At 30.4% G+C, this 16,785-nt stretch overlaps 1 protein-coding gene across 6 annotated transcripts in view; it reads right to left on the bottom strand.

The window, feature by feature from the left end:
- LOC129975875 (protein eva-1-like) overlaps window positions 1-16,785 on the bottom strand; it is a 584,415-nt gene that overhangs the window by 119,196 nt on the left and 448,434 nt on the right. For all 6 annotated transcript variants that reach the window (XM_056089133.1, XM_056089131.1, XM_056089134.1 and 3 more), the window contains exon 4: window positions 14,231-14,383. In XM_056089133.1, the coding sequence (XP_055945108.1) occupies window positions 14,231-14,383 (153 nt within the window). The remainder of the gene's footprint in view (window positions 1-14,230; window positions 14,384-16,785) is intronic.

Raw genomic sequence — 16,785 nt, 5'->3', positions numbered from 1 at the left:
TAGCGATGGATTTCTGGTCACCCCTATTCTATTCTTAGCTCACTTGAATGGATTGACCCTGTAGCTTCCTGTTTTGTGATCTTCAATGCACGTGCAATTTTTCAACCGATTTCAGCGGATGCTTTTTAAAAGGATTCAGTTACTTCTTTGAGCGCGGTTTGTAAGACCGCACTCCCTGTTAGTGCCCCAGTAATAAACAAGGCTTAGCAGATGGCGCTAAAACTGGGCCTCCAAATATCATCCAATTTACTGATCCCATTATGAAGCAGTGCTGCAGATACTTTTAAATGAAGCAGAAAGTGATTTTAGTGATAAGGATAACTGTACAGAAGAGTTTTTTGATGAAAGTTCGCATTCAATTGATTCTGATATGTATGTTCAAACATAAATAATTTTTCTAGTGATAATGCATTTTGAAAAATTTATAAAATATATTAATATACCAAGAGATATCTATACAGAATTTATAGGTTGATTTGTATACTAGTTCTTAACCTATATGTTTAAAATGCCCTAGAAAACCTTGCAATGAAATTCACACAAGCCGATAAAAAAAGGGCCAATATTACCCATTGTCAATTTTTTTTTCTTCATATAATTGTTGAATTTCACATTATATATTGTTTTATTATATTGTTTTCTATATACTTTATATATTGTAAAAATAAATATTATTTAAAAAGCAAAATGTAATATGTATTTTCAAGAATATTATTTATTGTAACGTGTCATTTGAGAAGAAAATGTATGTTCCAACGCATTTACTTTTTTCAATAATAATATGTTTTGAAAAATTTCTAAAACATATCTATATATCAAGAAAAATATCTGCAAAATATATTGGCACTTTTTCAATCTAATACATTCATTAGAAAATTTAATTTGAGTGTAAATGAAATATGGTCTCGTAGATCGCACTTCCCCAGTTAAGTCCTAAAATTTCACTTCCCCAGTTAAGGGTAAAATTGGTAATCCTTCGAAGAACTGGAGTTTTTCTATAGTGCAATAAATTCTTTTTCATGAACATATTTAAATATGTGGCTTCCGAAATCTCTGCCTAAATATGCGCTGTTTCTATGTAGTTCAACATCATTCATCGCTACTGCATTAATAACAACAACGATTTTGAAATCCTAACTGCTTCTACGTCAAATGAAGCTTCAAATTATGTAATAACAAAATACCAATTGAAAATGTATCAGAAAAGCGAATTTTGTAACAAGAATTTAAATTAAAGGCCTTTTGTAAACACAGAGCATGCAAATTTAGGTCTCCGTGCGTTTAAAATTCCATTTGCTGAATTCAAATGCTCACATTTATTTTTCGCTTGATTTTTCCTTCGATCCGTTCCTCTTCTGTCACTGCGCCACTTTCGCGTGTCGTTGCCCGACGGAAATTCTGCGACGGAGGTTTCCTTAATAAATATTTCCCGAGTTGGGAAAACCATCAACGTTATTGATAAACTTTAATAATGGAGCAGCGATGAAAAATATTTGCGTCTCATAAACCGTTCTCCATCCATCTGCCGAGCATCAAAAGCAGAGAAGGAATAAACTCCCTCTTTTTCGTCTAAAATAACGGGGGCTGTGAGACAAGCATTAAATTTAAAACGGTCCAACGGATGAAGGCTCCTCAAAAAAGCATTCTTGTACGTTTCGCAACGTGGAACGGCGATAAAAAACCTTTTACATAAACTCAGCTGCATGTTTCTAAAATGATCGGATCAGCAATGCTGGTTTAAATGTTGTAAAAGTTAATTAGACAGTCAGAGGGTGTTTTCTCTCAGACGGCAAAATGTTTCCCTGAATAATAAAAGCATCTGCAGTGAATGCAACAGCGACAAATCATGGCTTGTTTCAGTTAATTATTACAAGATGCAGGGTTTCGGCGAACTCATTGGACGGAGAGATGCGGCGATTGTACATAAGCGAAGCGAACAACATCCATTACAAAACAAGAGTTCAGAAAGGGAAAGGGAATGAAACAGCGCCCTCTAATGTAATTTCGAAATGAAACTGAAAACTCTCAGGAGCCCGTTCTTCCAAACAAAAGATTAAAAATTCGCACAATGTGTAATTGTGATAATTTTTCTGATGTTCTTGAAAGATTAAGTAAAATTCATTGTCTGCATTTAATGTTTTTGTTAAGCCTATGAAAGAAACTCATCTAAGCAAACTGGAAATATATCCCTATTAATCGTAAACATAAAGAACATTTTATAGTCCTTCGACATTTTTTCCTCTAATCCTAAGTTTTAGCTTGATTTAGTTATATTATCGTACCGTTTTCAAACAACACTAGGACTATTTTGAGACGGACCTTGTAGTTTTGAATCGCTTTCGGATGACGAGGACATTTATTTTAAATTGTTTGTTTTTGCATGGGCATAGAATTATTATAAGATATATTTTACATCAAAAATATCAATCCTAATTGCGTAATCTAACAATGTATTGATAGAAATTAAAAATTAATTCTGAAATTAATTCTGCTTTTGAAAATATGTAATGTAATTATAATTATAGTCTAGGCAGATTTTGAGTTGAGAGAGTTATTGTGATTTTTGTAAAAACACTCGCTTTCATAAAACAAACATTAATAAATTCTAAATAAAAAAGAATGGCTTCTTTCTTATTATGCATAGAAGAAATATTTTCATCTGCATACCAGTGCATTATGGAGATTACATAGTTACAGTCTTGCAAAGTATTCTTTAGGAGGTATATTTCTCAATTTTATTCCTACCTGCATTTTGTAAATCACGTTCTATGAATCGAGGAGTAAAGATTCTAACTAAAGTAGTGATTATAAATAAAGTATAAAGGTTTTTTTTTTTACTTAATTTCAGATATCTTACCAGCACATATATTTTTTATACGTTCTTACATTATAACAATATAGAAAATAATATTTGATACTAGCAATGTATCATCAAAATCATTTATAATGCCGCATGAAAAAAAAAAGTTAACACCAATTTGAAACTTGTGAATGCGAATTCTAAATTTGATTTATCACAATTAATTGCATTGTTTTAAAAGAAATAGAGAAATCACAATGCAGTGGAAAATTACTCTTAAATAAAAATGAATTAAAATTTTCCTGCGCACATAAAAAGGCCTTATCCATTAATTTACTGAGGAAAAAATTGAGAAGTTTCGTCATTGAAAAAATTACAAGCACTAATTTTGATTATACCGCATGCTAAAATTTACTTTAAAGCAATATAATATATGTGTGTTTGTGCGAATGTGTGTGTGTGTGTGGTGTGTGCGTGTAGAATACCTTAAAACCTTATATTCTCTACATAACTATGTTATTCTTCAAAATATAAATAGCAGTCAAAAATTTCGTTTCAACAGAAATTTCTTGAAGGAAACAATTATGGCTATTGGAATTTTTGAAGTTTCTTCTTATTTACATGAATGGCCCTTTTTGAAATATTTACATATGGGCCTTTAAGACTACATTAATTTCTCCCAAATATAACTTTACGTGATTGTATGATAAACAATTGCAGAATAAAAATGGGGTGTGTGTGTGTGTTTTTTTCGCATCTGTATCTATTTCTGGTAAACTTAGTTTTAAAATTCATATATTAGGCTGAGGAGTTGCCATAACAATTTATTGCTTCATTTCATGCATTAAAATTCATTTAAAATAAGTGCAACATTTTTTTTTACATCATTTATAAAATATATATAATTTTTTTTGAAGTGAACTTCTGTTAATATTTTTTCAGAGTGAATTCTCCACTAGAGATCAGATTTTTGAGAGTGCATATTATAATTAAAGCAAAATGTATATCAAGATTAATCAAACACAAACCTTGGAAGATGCAATATGTTGCAACTGACTTCAAGATTTTGTTAAAACCTGCCACAGACGTTTATGTTAGCTTAGAACATTTATGCTGACTGATAAAAAAAATATGTTGTTGTGACTCATGGCACTTTATAAGCCCACTGACTATTCCAAACTGTCAATCTGACAGCGATTTAAGCCGAATGAGCATCTCTTGTTTTTTCAGTAGCGCCAACTAGGGTCAAGAGTACGACAACCCTTTTTACGGGGCGGATTACAATCATGCATTTCATTCATTCATCCAGACCTTAATCAGGGAACGATCACCTCTGAACCAGTACTCCCAGTGGTATTACTCACGAATGGAGGACTTTGTGACCACGACAGATTTATACGTGCGCCAGTCACCACACACATGGAGAGTGTTCGAAGGCCCTTTCAACACAAGGGACGCGAATCCAACGTCCAACCAACCAGACTATCCCGGACCCTCAATGATTTTTGCGATTAGTAGAAACTTAAGGAAGCTTTCTAAAATTAATACAGAGGAGCAATAAACAAGAAAAACATTTTGAAAAGATCAATTAACTTATTTTAAAATCAAATTTGAATAACATTTTCACTCTATTAACTAGTTAAAAAGAGAGCTTGTGCACAACTTCTCATTACCCGATTCGGCAGGACATTTACTGTGGTGACGTAACAGGGCTTGTTTTAAGAATCCTGTTAAGTGAAAATTCTGATTAAAATTTTTAAAATCACTACATTCACAGTTGTAGTTAAACCCTTGAAAATGGATATTACAAATTTTAAAATTTTTACAACAAATACAATATCGAAATTCAAAAGGTAATGGGATTGAGCAATAAATAGAAATAAATAAGTTGGAGCTATTTGCAAGCAGCCAGAAGAGACAAACAGTAACTAATTTTCAGCTATGAATCAGTAAGAACTAGCAGTATAAACTTATACCCCATTTTAGGAGGAAAAGACAAGTTATTTTACTTATTGCCTGAACTGGAATAAAGATCGATAGGATTCCTCATTCTTAATTAAAATTACCTTAAATAACTTTGCATTTCTGTATCAGTTGTGCCTCGTTGCCCTCGAGTTCAATATCTTCTGACTTATTCAAAATAACCCGACTTACTTCGAAGAGTATCGGAACTCATATCATAAAGAGTATCATCGTCATCGTATTAGTTTAGGCTGAGATTTCAATGGTTCTCAGATATGCATTAGGACTCATTAATTGGCTCCTCCAAGATATTTCTAAAGTAAGTGCACATTTCATAAGGAAAACAATAGTTCTTATTGGCTATTTCCGGTTAATAATTCTTACTGGGCGCAGAAAGCAAACAATCATTACAGTATAAAACGTATAGCAGTCACCATTGTAGTGAAAGATGTAGAAACGAAAATTGACTCAAAATAACCAAACTATTCATAAAATTTTTTTAAAAAAAGTATCTAATTTTAGGAGGCGGTAACCTTGAAATATAACACGATGTTTCAGCAAACATAGTCAATACTGTATCAATACGAAATTAATAAAATAAGTACTTAATGCAAAATGACAAATATAAAAAAGATAATATAAAATTACTAAAATAAGAAAATTCTTATTATGAAGCTACTGAAATATTAACTGCATAATTACTGAAGACCTTTCAACTAGCAGCATTAATACCAAAAATGCCAGCTACTTACACTATAATCATTACTCTCTATAAGTGAATCACAAAAAGGGATGCACACTTTGTGAAAAAACATTGATGAAAGCTATTGCATTTAAAATAGCTGCGATTCTATACTATCCCATGATGAGTCTGGCAATCAATTTTATATTCAATACTTCGTTTCATCAACACGTCATTTACATAATTTTAAGATTTAATCAATCTAATGAGAATAGCTTCACGCAGTTTTATGTATATTTATTTTTATGTTACTGCTCAAATAGCTCTGAAAAAAAAACTGTTTTCGTACCACGAACAAAACTCAACAATGCCTTTCCAAATGACCAGAAGATGGTTCGAACAAGAAGTAATTTTTACTATGATTGTAGTATTTAATGGCAGTCTTTTAAAAAAGTAGATTACAATCATAATTATTGCATTTAATCATTGTCAAATTTTACGTAGGTCTTTCAAGCATCACTTTGTTTAACAATATTTTTGTAGTAATAATAACAATGGAAAAAAATCAATATGATATCCAAATGACATGAAGAAATTTAGTAATTAGTGAACATGATTTCACGATTGAGGTACATTTCCTGTTTGTATATAATACTACGTTGAGTATTCATTTCCAACAACTGAACAAAAGAATTTTTTTTAATGTGGGGCAGAAAATAAAAATCTCAAACATTTCAGAGCCTATTTGATGGAATTAAATATTATATCTAAAAAGTAATCAATATCTTAGAATATTTCTTTATTAAATATACTCCAACATATTAATCAGCAGCAGAACTTCCAATGTAAAGGATTGTGCAAGCGAATAAGTGATGCGTGAGTAGCTAAGACGTACTCTTGGCCTTAGTTGGCGCTACTAAAAACAAGAGACGCTCCATTGGCTTAAAATCGCTGACTTAGTCAGCGAGCTTGTCCATCGCAAGTGCCATTAGAAACAACAACAACTACTACTACTTCCAATGTGAGAATAATTATTGAAATAGAAATAACTCAACGGAACATTATAAAACAGTGCACACTTTAAAATAAAAAGTAAGAATAAATCGCAGGAATTGAGATTTTAACGAATATCTTGCTACTTTCATAAATATTTTACCTTTCCACAAAAATGTGTGGCATGTTTTTGAGCACCTTGTGAACTGAAGACGCTGAGCAGTCATTCCCACCGAGCTGCCAGTTGTTATAAAATTTAAATGCGGTCAAAATAATCTTCTTGCACGCAACGCAGATTGCAAATTTCCCCGCCTTCATCAAAGTGGATCGATCCTAATTTTGAATTTTGATGGAGATACAAATTAACGACCATCCACGTTCGCTCGATGTGAGAACAACATCGAACGCGATAACGCCTTTCACCTCCTAGAGGGTGCGACTCATCTCCGAAAACCAAACGACCCATTTCAATGCCAAACGACTCGGGGCTGCCATGCTCGGTAAATAACGTTAAATCTGCATTTTCGTCACTCTACGTAAACATGGTTCCCTTTTTTCCCCTCAGCCGAAGAATTTTCTTTTTTGTTGTTTTTGTTATTGTTGTCGTCGGAGTTTTCTTGAATATTTCATGAAGTCGTCCGAGCCTGCTCTCGGGCAAGCTGCTCCAGTCCGGGGAGTTTATCGACGAGCGTAGTTACCGCTCCCAACATTCGGGCAGAGATTAACGGAGCGAGTTGTCAATTTTTCCCTTATTTGAGAGCGGATTTTGCTTCAGCAGAGAGAAATTCAAGTGAACGTCTATTAACTGAAGAGAAAATCCTATTAACTACTCGCGCATGAAAGGGTTACTTTGTTGAAAAGACGTTACCGGAATGTAGAACAGCAGGTTGGAATTTGACGAGCCATAATCGATCTTATCTTTATGTTCAATCTTTCGTTTTGGGCTAAAGAATTATGCAACGGCATATCTGATCTCTAAACGAGAAGATTACGTAATTAGAGTGTTTAAAATTTTACTTTCAACTAATGACAAACTCATTACGTAGCAGATAAATTTGAGATTCTTGTTGCGGAGATTTAATTTAAGTATTCAGGTGACACAATATTTCACAAAGCCAAATGAACAGTTATGCCTTGTAATAGCTTCAGCAAGACCTTCTGGAAAGCGTCCTTTCACAGGGATGACGGTTAGTTTTACTTTTCCGCCTCCTCATTTAAGAAAGTATAGAATATTATTTTCTTTAAAATATCTCACTTACAAGATTAGATACGAATTTTAGACCATCCTGAACAGAAAGAAAAGAATTTTAAAAAATGGAATCGTATTTGCTTATTTCAAAGAAAGGTAACAGAGGAACTCAATAAGCTAGAAAAATCAAATTTAGCATTTAGTTTTATTATGAGCCATTAATGTCAAATAGGACAATATCTAGTTAACGATTCATTTATTCATGAATGGTATCCTATCTGGGTATCTGAATACAAAAACGGATGGATAAAAGAAACTTAGTATGTATTCACATCAAAATTGTGAATATATAACAATTTCGAACCCAGTCGGTTGAAAGAAATCATTTTAAATGGACTTCACATCAAAATTGTGAATCAGCAACGGTTGTGTGGTATTTGCATTCAATAAATTTCCCCCTTTGCTCTCAAGTGTCAAGAAAGGCTATCACATTATAAACTTTATCTTTGCATGTAAGATTTGGCGATTTTACAATGTACGCCAAATGGTAATCAACTCACTATGAGTGAGAATGATACTCCTTGTCTCTGATAACGAAACGAAACTTCCTTGAGAAAAATGCTGATGACCCTTACCCCGTTTCAGACGAGTGTTGAAAATAATAAATATAAAGTGTGAGAAATTTGCTTTAAAATGTATTTATTAAAAGGAATACGTTTATAATTTTCCCACACGGAAGACATTTATTAAAATTATAATTCTGATGTGCATAATACAAATTTAATCTAATAAAATGAATTATAATTTTTAGTTTTATGAGGATTTAATCTTTATATCTCTTACGGTTTAACTTTATTTAACAAAATGAAAAAAAATACATAGAAAGGGCTTTAAATTCAAATTTAATGGATATCAATAATGTTTAGTTCTTTCTATATGTATGTATGCCTTTATGTATATATATTTCACAAGCTGATACTTGAAATGAGCTAATGTATTTTTTACGTTAAAACTGTTTAAATAAGTTTTTTTTTTTTTTTTTTGCAAAATAATAAGCTTTTTGGCTGGCTAAAATAAATGATAGGAAACTTAATAATAATTTTAAAAACAGCTGCTGGTTAATTCTCAGGAGAAAAAAAAACATATTTTTAATAAGAAAATGTTGAATAACTACTGAAATTCCTTCAAATCTGAAATATATTACTTCATTTTCTAGCTTATTTACTGTCAGATTTAACTATACATAATCCAATGTACCGTAAACGACATTTAAAGGCAACATCTAAACGGCTACATAAAAAAATATGAAAATAATAGAAAGGCGTTAGACTTTTTTTTTAAAAATGAATATAATTTCTAAATAATTCTTTTTCAATATTTCACAATATGCATTATATGGTCACTTACATTTAACAAAAAAAAAAAAAAAAACTAATATTAAATAATAATAATAAAAAAGAAAAAAAAAACACCTCTGTCTCTGACATTCAGCATAGTCAAAACTATTCCGCATTTCTGAAAGCTTATCCGCAATTTTTGTTCATTTGTATGTAACTAAAATTTTTAAAAAAGTTTGAGAGATTCAATTGAATAGCTTGGTAGGAACGTTACTTTTTTCAGAATAGAAATTATGATTACTCCTAAACCATGAATTGAAAAAAAAAAATAGTTGTAAAATATATTGTTTCACAAATGCTAATACACATTAAAAAGCATTTTTTAAAAGTTTTTATGAAAGTAGCAACCAACTTAATTTTATAATTTAGATTTATGGTTGCTAAATTTACTTAGCTTGTTCTTGATCGCTTACTCCCAAGAGCATATGTAACTTCAAATTCTATTGGACATGTAACATTTACTACTGTTCTAAAATCCTTATACTATTGCATCTTATACAATGCATCTCTTTTAATTTTCAGTAATCTCAACAAAAAGGGGAACTTGAAAAACGAAAGTGTTTAAATTTCAACTAATACAAAAACTTTCTCATTCAGCATTGTTTATGCGCATTACAGATAACATTCTTATCTAATATTAATTAATTTCACTAACATTGATCCTTATACATACAATAATTTATTACATTAAGGAGTAACAGGATTTAAAAATGGATACACTTTCTAAAAATTAAAACGCTATAACTTCCGAAAAATTAGAGCACAAAATTGATTTTTGCATTCAGATAAAACTCAAAAAATTTGGATCAATGCTTTAATCCACAAATTAAGTTTCGGTGTTTAACAAGCTTTTAAAGAAATATTTTAACTATATTTTCCAACAATGTATTTCGCACAAAATAAAAATAAAATTTAATCTACAAGAGCACGTCAATGGGAAAAAATTAGCTTTTATCAATCTGTTGCCATCACATTGACAGAAGTTGAAATTAAAAAAATAAATCAACTATTATTGTAAATTAAATATATAAAAGTATAAATTTTGCAAGTGTCTGTGTGAAGCGAAAAAATTTGAAGTATATTTTCTAAAAAGTAAATGGAGGAAAAGATTTGTATGACCTTTTACAATATCTATAGTATTAATTAAATCAAACAATTAAATTTAAGGCAAACATGGTTTAATATATCTATTGGATAATCACTGTAATCAGCGCCCATCAGTTAATTTTAATCAGGGGCATGCATCTACTAACAAAATGGTCTAAATGAACTAAACAATTATATTTTATGTTACTTGAGTCAATACTTACTTGAGTTCAACTCCGATGAATTAAGAATTTTAAATTTTTACATAGGTCCTTTACATTACCCTTTGTAATCCTTTTACATGTTTACCCTTTTACATTAACCTTTGAATCTTATTTAACAAATTTTTTTGAGACATCAATATTTTAACACTTAGCACTTCGATCTCTCCTCTCAGGAGCCATTCAAGACAGTGCATCATTTTGTCGTTTTATTTAATTATTTTATGAAATTTTGACTGATAAAAATACTCAAGAGTGGTAAAAATATGTAGATTAATTTTCTGTGAAAATTCATATATATTAATTTTTCGGAGCAATGAACAAGTTCTCTTATTCGGCAAATATTTATGCATCTAATTACTTTTCGGAGCGCTAAGAGTTAAATAAAAAACTTTGCACTTCAATCAACTAAATCATTCATTAAAATTAAATAATTTATGAAATTTGAATATCACTCTTCTATAAAAATTGGCGATTTTAGAACACTTCATAGTCCGTTTCAAAGAAGATACGCCAATCTTTTACCAGGATTTCTCAACAGTGATTGGCTTATGATTATGAAAATATTGATTGTTCTAATATTGATATGTAAAAACTGACAGATTTGATCTCAGAAGATAGAATGTTTATTTATTGAACTTGAGTTAGAAGTTGAACTGTCAAGAGTATTTCGCAGAATATGACTCCTTAGGAAAAAAGCACTGTGTAAAATTTAAACTTCATAATTTTTTCATAAGAACATTTATTGACTGAAGTCAAATAAAATATTTTCATTTGCATCATTTAAATGTTTTGAAAGTAAAAATAAAAACTGAATTTTACGATGAATTAGAGAAATTTTTGTTGAGTAATTCTTTAAGATATTGTATAAATTACAAAAATTATTCTGCATTGCATATACAACTTCAATGCTGAGCGACTCTACATTCAATTTTCATATTCAAAAAAATTTATGCTTGGTTTCAGTAAAAAATATTTTTATATTAATTGCAGTTTAACATTTTCACTCTAATTTAATGTGCAAATTTTATGAACTCTGACAGAAATTAGTAAGTAATACAATGAATAGAACTGTTTAAGGCCTACATAATAGTATGACTGAATTATGTAACTATCAAAATCTGAAATTTTAATAGCTAAATATTTTACAGAAAAAGCTATTAAGAAATCAAGTTACATAAAATAAATTTGAAAATTTTAGAGATCTTTTATACTGGCGAATTGCTGGTCACCAAAGGCGGCTACTTTCTTAATAAAGATATTGCTAAGTGAACTATTGTAATATATATACATACACATACCTTTTTTCCCTTTTATGAGTGTAGATAATAGCGATTTTCAAGGAAATTCATTCAGAAATATGAGATTGTTTAAATATTAGTAAATAAAATAGCTATAAATTCTCTTATATCTTACTTCTTTTTAAATGCATTTAATTCCGCTATTTATTTTTCTGATAAAACAGTCTTACTTTTCTATTAATAATAGAATTAATTATCATGTACAAGATCTCACAAATTCAAGATCAAATAAAATGTTTACAAAAATTATCACCATTTCATTATCACCCATTAGCCCGACAGGAAATGCAGCTATTCAAAACTAAAAACCGTCACCCCTCTAGATGCGCGCCAGGTTTTCTTGCCAAAGGTCCGAATCCCAGTAAACCTACAATGCAACAGGGGTAGGGAATAATTTATTGAGCGCAAATGCCCCATTCCCATCAGCAACAACTTTGAATTCAGTCGATTGAAAGAAATCATTTTAAACGCATTCTCTATCTTTTACGTTGCTATTCGAAGCTAAGCACCAAACTCTTTGTATACGAAGATGTCGAGTGATAAACATTTCTTCTGGTTTAGTTTGTTTCTTTAATGTTGAGTCTCCTTAATGATTTAATGATTATTCAATGTGGATGCACATGAATGAAATTATGTTAAGTGAACCTTTTTAGGGTTTAGCAATACTTGTGTAGCATAGTTTCGTCACCAAAATTTTCAGAGGAATTATATTGCGTTTGACTGCAGAACTGAAAATCCCTTTCGGAAGATTTGCAGAAAGAATTTCAAAATGGAACAGCTTTGCATGGATTTTAATCTTGAGTACACTTTCATTCTTAAGAACGAATAACTGTTTTTAAAAGTTAGACAATATTCTTTTCTTTTCTAACTTTTAATGTTTATGTATTTACAAATAATATTCTATTTTGCATTATTGCAAGGAAATTTTCATCCTATATGTCCTTTCTTTTTCTTGTCGGCGATGTACGTAATACACGATACAAGAATGTATCTGGAATAGTTATAATGGCTTGGCAATTTTAACGAAAAAATGATGTCAACTTTTCGCGACATGCATACCTCTGTTTTATTGTTGCGAAAACCAAAGATCGCAGCAGTGTGGAAGTGTCTTATATTTCGAAGTATTCCTTATGAGATGTTGCAGTTCGATTTCGCATGGATTCAAGTCTGGCACATCAGAGCTTTTAAAATCATACTTAAGTAAACGTTCATTTATATAAATAAATTTCTAAAAAAAGGACTTGCAAGGAAAAAGGGATGTGATTATTACCTTTGATGATCTTTGACTTTTACTCTCTCCATTTTACTGAGTATCCACATTCTTTTAATAATGATAATTTCAATAGAATCAATTTATCACATTCATTTTAGCCTTTAATACATTTTAATTACATAAAACAATACATTGTAAGAATGTTTTCCACATAGAATTCGTTCATATTCGAATATAACTGTTGCATTATAATTACACACTTATAATGCAACCTCTTAACCCCAAAAATGTTTCAGTCTAACGAATGAATATAATTCCTCAAGGAAGTGAATTTTACTTGAAAGAAGAAATATAACCTGACTATGACTTCATCACGTATATAGACGACAACAACTGCATTCTATCCTAAATGAGTACCATTTAGGATAGAAAGGGTTAATCAAAAATTTTTATTTCATAAGATAAATGCGTTCAGAAATTAAAACTTGTTTATTAATTATTATATTTAATAAATTACCATAATTAGACAACCATTGTTTGCCTACATATATAGAAAACCCCACTCCTTATAGAAAAAGCCAATCTTAATTAATTTAACACTCATTACCTAGAGTAGTATACGACTCAGACCTGAAATAGTATGCAATTAATTTTGTTTGTTTTTAATTGCAATTGTTATTTTTTTCGAATTTATGTTGTACCTTCTGTGCGACTATTTATGTTATATGTCTCTATGGGCCACCATTAACGATCTTCTGATAGAAATTAAATCGCCCTGTCAACAAATACAGTGATAAATACAGCTTGAAATTTTCTTAAATAAATTTAATTTGAAATAATGCAGCCTTTTTCAAATTTTTTGTCATCTGAAATGGGTGATTATATAAATCTAATGACTGGCTGTAAGACGTGAGTTTGATAAGCCAGTTGATTCCATTTTCCAAGAAGAATAGTGACAGAGCATTGAAAGCAGTCTGAACAATACAAGGGTAAACAATGGACACGGCGTGTACGAGGCTGAAATGAAGACATACTTTGAATCTATAAATGGCTTTTATATGATATCAGTTTTCATCTGTATATATAATTTGAATTTCAAATTTAAGCAAATGCACTCCTCTTATGTATGAAAGCTGGAATTGCCAGCAAATGGAAAGCTATGTGTTGTGACATAGATAAAAAGACCCGAATGTAATCCTTAAATATTTATTTTTGTTTTGAACTCAAATAATTTACACTTTTTTTTTAACAAGCTTCTCTTTCCCCAACAAATACATTTCAGGTTACAATGCTTATTCTGCAGCGCTCAATTGGGCAGAAATGAGTCGTTCACCTATAAAATGGCTGCTCATTTATTATACTTAACAGAGAGAAAATTGAACTTGCCTTCGATGCGTCCCTCCCCTTCCGGCTGCGGACACTCGGGTACTCCGTAGTGGGTGGCACCGAAGGCCGCCGAATAGATGACGATCCGGAGATTTCGGTGACACCTTAAGCGGAGTCTTTCACCCTCGCACACCACTTTATTGGAGAACACATCTGCAACAGAAGAAAACACATTCAGTGAATGAGAGTGGAAATAAAAGTGTAATATAAAATGAAAAGGGAGGATTTAAGAAAATAAATTACTAGAGGCTTAAAAAAAGAAATAATTCTTTTTTCTAACATATGCAGACATCCAAATTGATAGGGAAATAATCAGTATGATGCATGGTGATTAATCAATTGAGCATATTATTTTAACAGATTTTATTTAACATCTAGATAAGCAAACAACTTAGAGAATTTAATTTTTCGATTACAGATAGAGTGATTGGATATGGAAGAAAATAATGTCTGAAATGAAGAACAATGAATTTGTTCATTAAATAAGAGGTTGGAAGAATTGACATAAATCACTTCGAAGGCTTTTACACTTAGGTTATTTGGGATCCAATTTCCTTTATCTATAAAATTACTTAAACGCATTTATTGGATGATGACATTGTAGTTGTGCATTAATATAATACATTTTCTTATATTTATACCAATAATAAGTATTTGAGCCTTTAACGGTTTAAAATTATTTTGTTACAAACTAAAATGCCGCTTTCCCTGTAAATTGTATTTTAACGATGGTTGAAACTGTATAGGTCTGTACAAAGTTAAAATCCTTCAATCTCCTAAAAAAGTTTTTAAAAAAAACCTTTAAAAATAAATTTTACTTCCGAATTCGATATTAAGAGAACATGAGTTTGTAGCCATAACATGGTCATTCATTTAAATAAAATGGAGTTTGAAGAAACCGAGCGGTGACAAAAAACATCTTAAATGAAGCTGCGTGCACTTTCTGCAAAAACAAGACTCCCTGTTGGGGAGGGAAAAAAATTTGTGCTCATTCGAGAGAATGCAGAAGTGAATCTAATAAAATAATAAGAAATAAGAAAGAAAAAAAAAGAATGAACCCAAATAGGAATTACGTGTTCACATTCGAGTTCTGAATGAATTCTAGATCAGAGTCTTCTAATTTACCTTTTGCGTTTCCGAATTACCATCAACAAATACCGATGCCTCTTTCCTATAAATTGAAAATGTATTATTGCAATTGCCATTCGAAATTCGAATGATATATTACTATTTAGAGGAATTATTTGATGGCTCATGAAATGACTGTAAATATGAATTGATCAGTTCAGAAATATAAATCAATTCGTTGAATTCATTTAAAGTTGAGTTTTTTTAAAGTTTCAAAGAATATTAACAAGTGTTTTCTATATCAAAATACCTTAATAAGAAATAACATTTATAAAAAAAAAATATCGCGTTTCAAGCGCGAAAGCAAGAAAATTTCTCCAAATAACATTAAAGCCATGGAATCGTTCGAGAAATAAATCATTTGGTTTTCAAAACATTTATTCAACAAAATATTTAATTTGTTACTCAAATCATCAACAGTGTCGAATACAGTTACTTTCTGTTTTAAATCATTTGATAATTCTACTATTTTACCTAATTAATGAACTACCTTTTGCATGTTACGATTAAGAAGTTTTTAAAAAATATGAAGTTTTTCTGTTACCGCAATTATAAATTTCTGGTGCACCATTTCAAGCTGCACCTAAATGGGAGGAAATCGCAACGCATACTTAAACACATTCCAATCTGCTACCGAAACAAACGATTTATAATACAATAATTGATTTCAGAAAAACGTCGAAAAAAATTTCTTCTTCTTTTTCTACAAAAATATTTAAATCTGAATTTGTCAATATTTATTTTTCAGAGGATTGTAGTGAATGCTATCCTTAATTTCATGCAGTTACATATTCCATAGAAATGATAGAGTTTGACCAACATTAACTCCTCCTTATTCTGGACCTCACTTTGTCAAATCTCAGACAGGTAAAAATTTTGTAATAGATATAAATGGTAACCATGTAACTGTTTATTAGACAGATGCAAACCTGCCTATGAAATTTCGGAAACACCACCAAAAGTAGCTTTGCCACGCGGAAATTTGCAGCAAAATAGTAACTCTAAAAATAACCACATATGGCAGAGTTGTTCATTTTCCTAAGTGACTGAGCGAGGAAATTTAAAACATTTTTATATTCTATAATTCTTGTTCAATATATTGTTATTCATTTTTCAATTCATATGTAATTACTTTCTTCTTATGATTGCATTCACTTCCAAGTAATTTTCGTTTCCTTCGTCACTGGGAGGATATTTTGTAGTGAATAGTTTAATTCACTGTAAAATAATCTTTACTTAGTGTAGATCAATTGTTTAATTTCTTAAGTTTAAAAGTAAATAAAATTATTTTTCTAACATGTCGCAATAATTGGTGTCAGCCACAACTACATGCAACCTTAATCATTACAAGATTTCCAATTCCGCCAATTTATGAAAAAAATATATATGAAATATTTAGATTTCTTATTTTTATGTTTTAATAATGT

Source organism: Argiope bruennichi, chromosome 7 (assembly GCF_947563725.1).
Source record: "Argiope bruennichi chromosome 7, qqArgBrue1.1, whole genome shotgun sequence".
Taxonomy (NCBI): domain Eukaryota; kingdom Metazoa; phylum Arthropoda; class Arachnida; order Araneae; family Araneidae; genus Argiope; species Argiope bruennichi.
The sequence above is the reverse complement of the archived record's forward strand: the minus strand, read 5'-3'. Positions and strand labels throughout refer to the sequence as shown.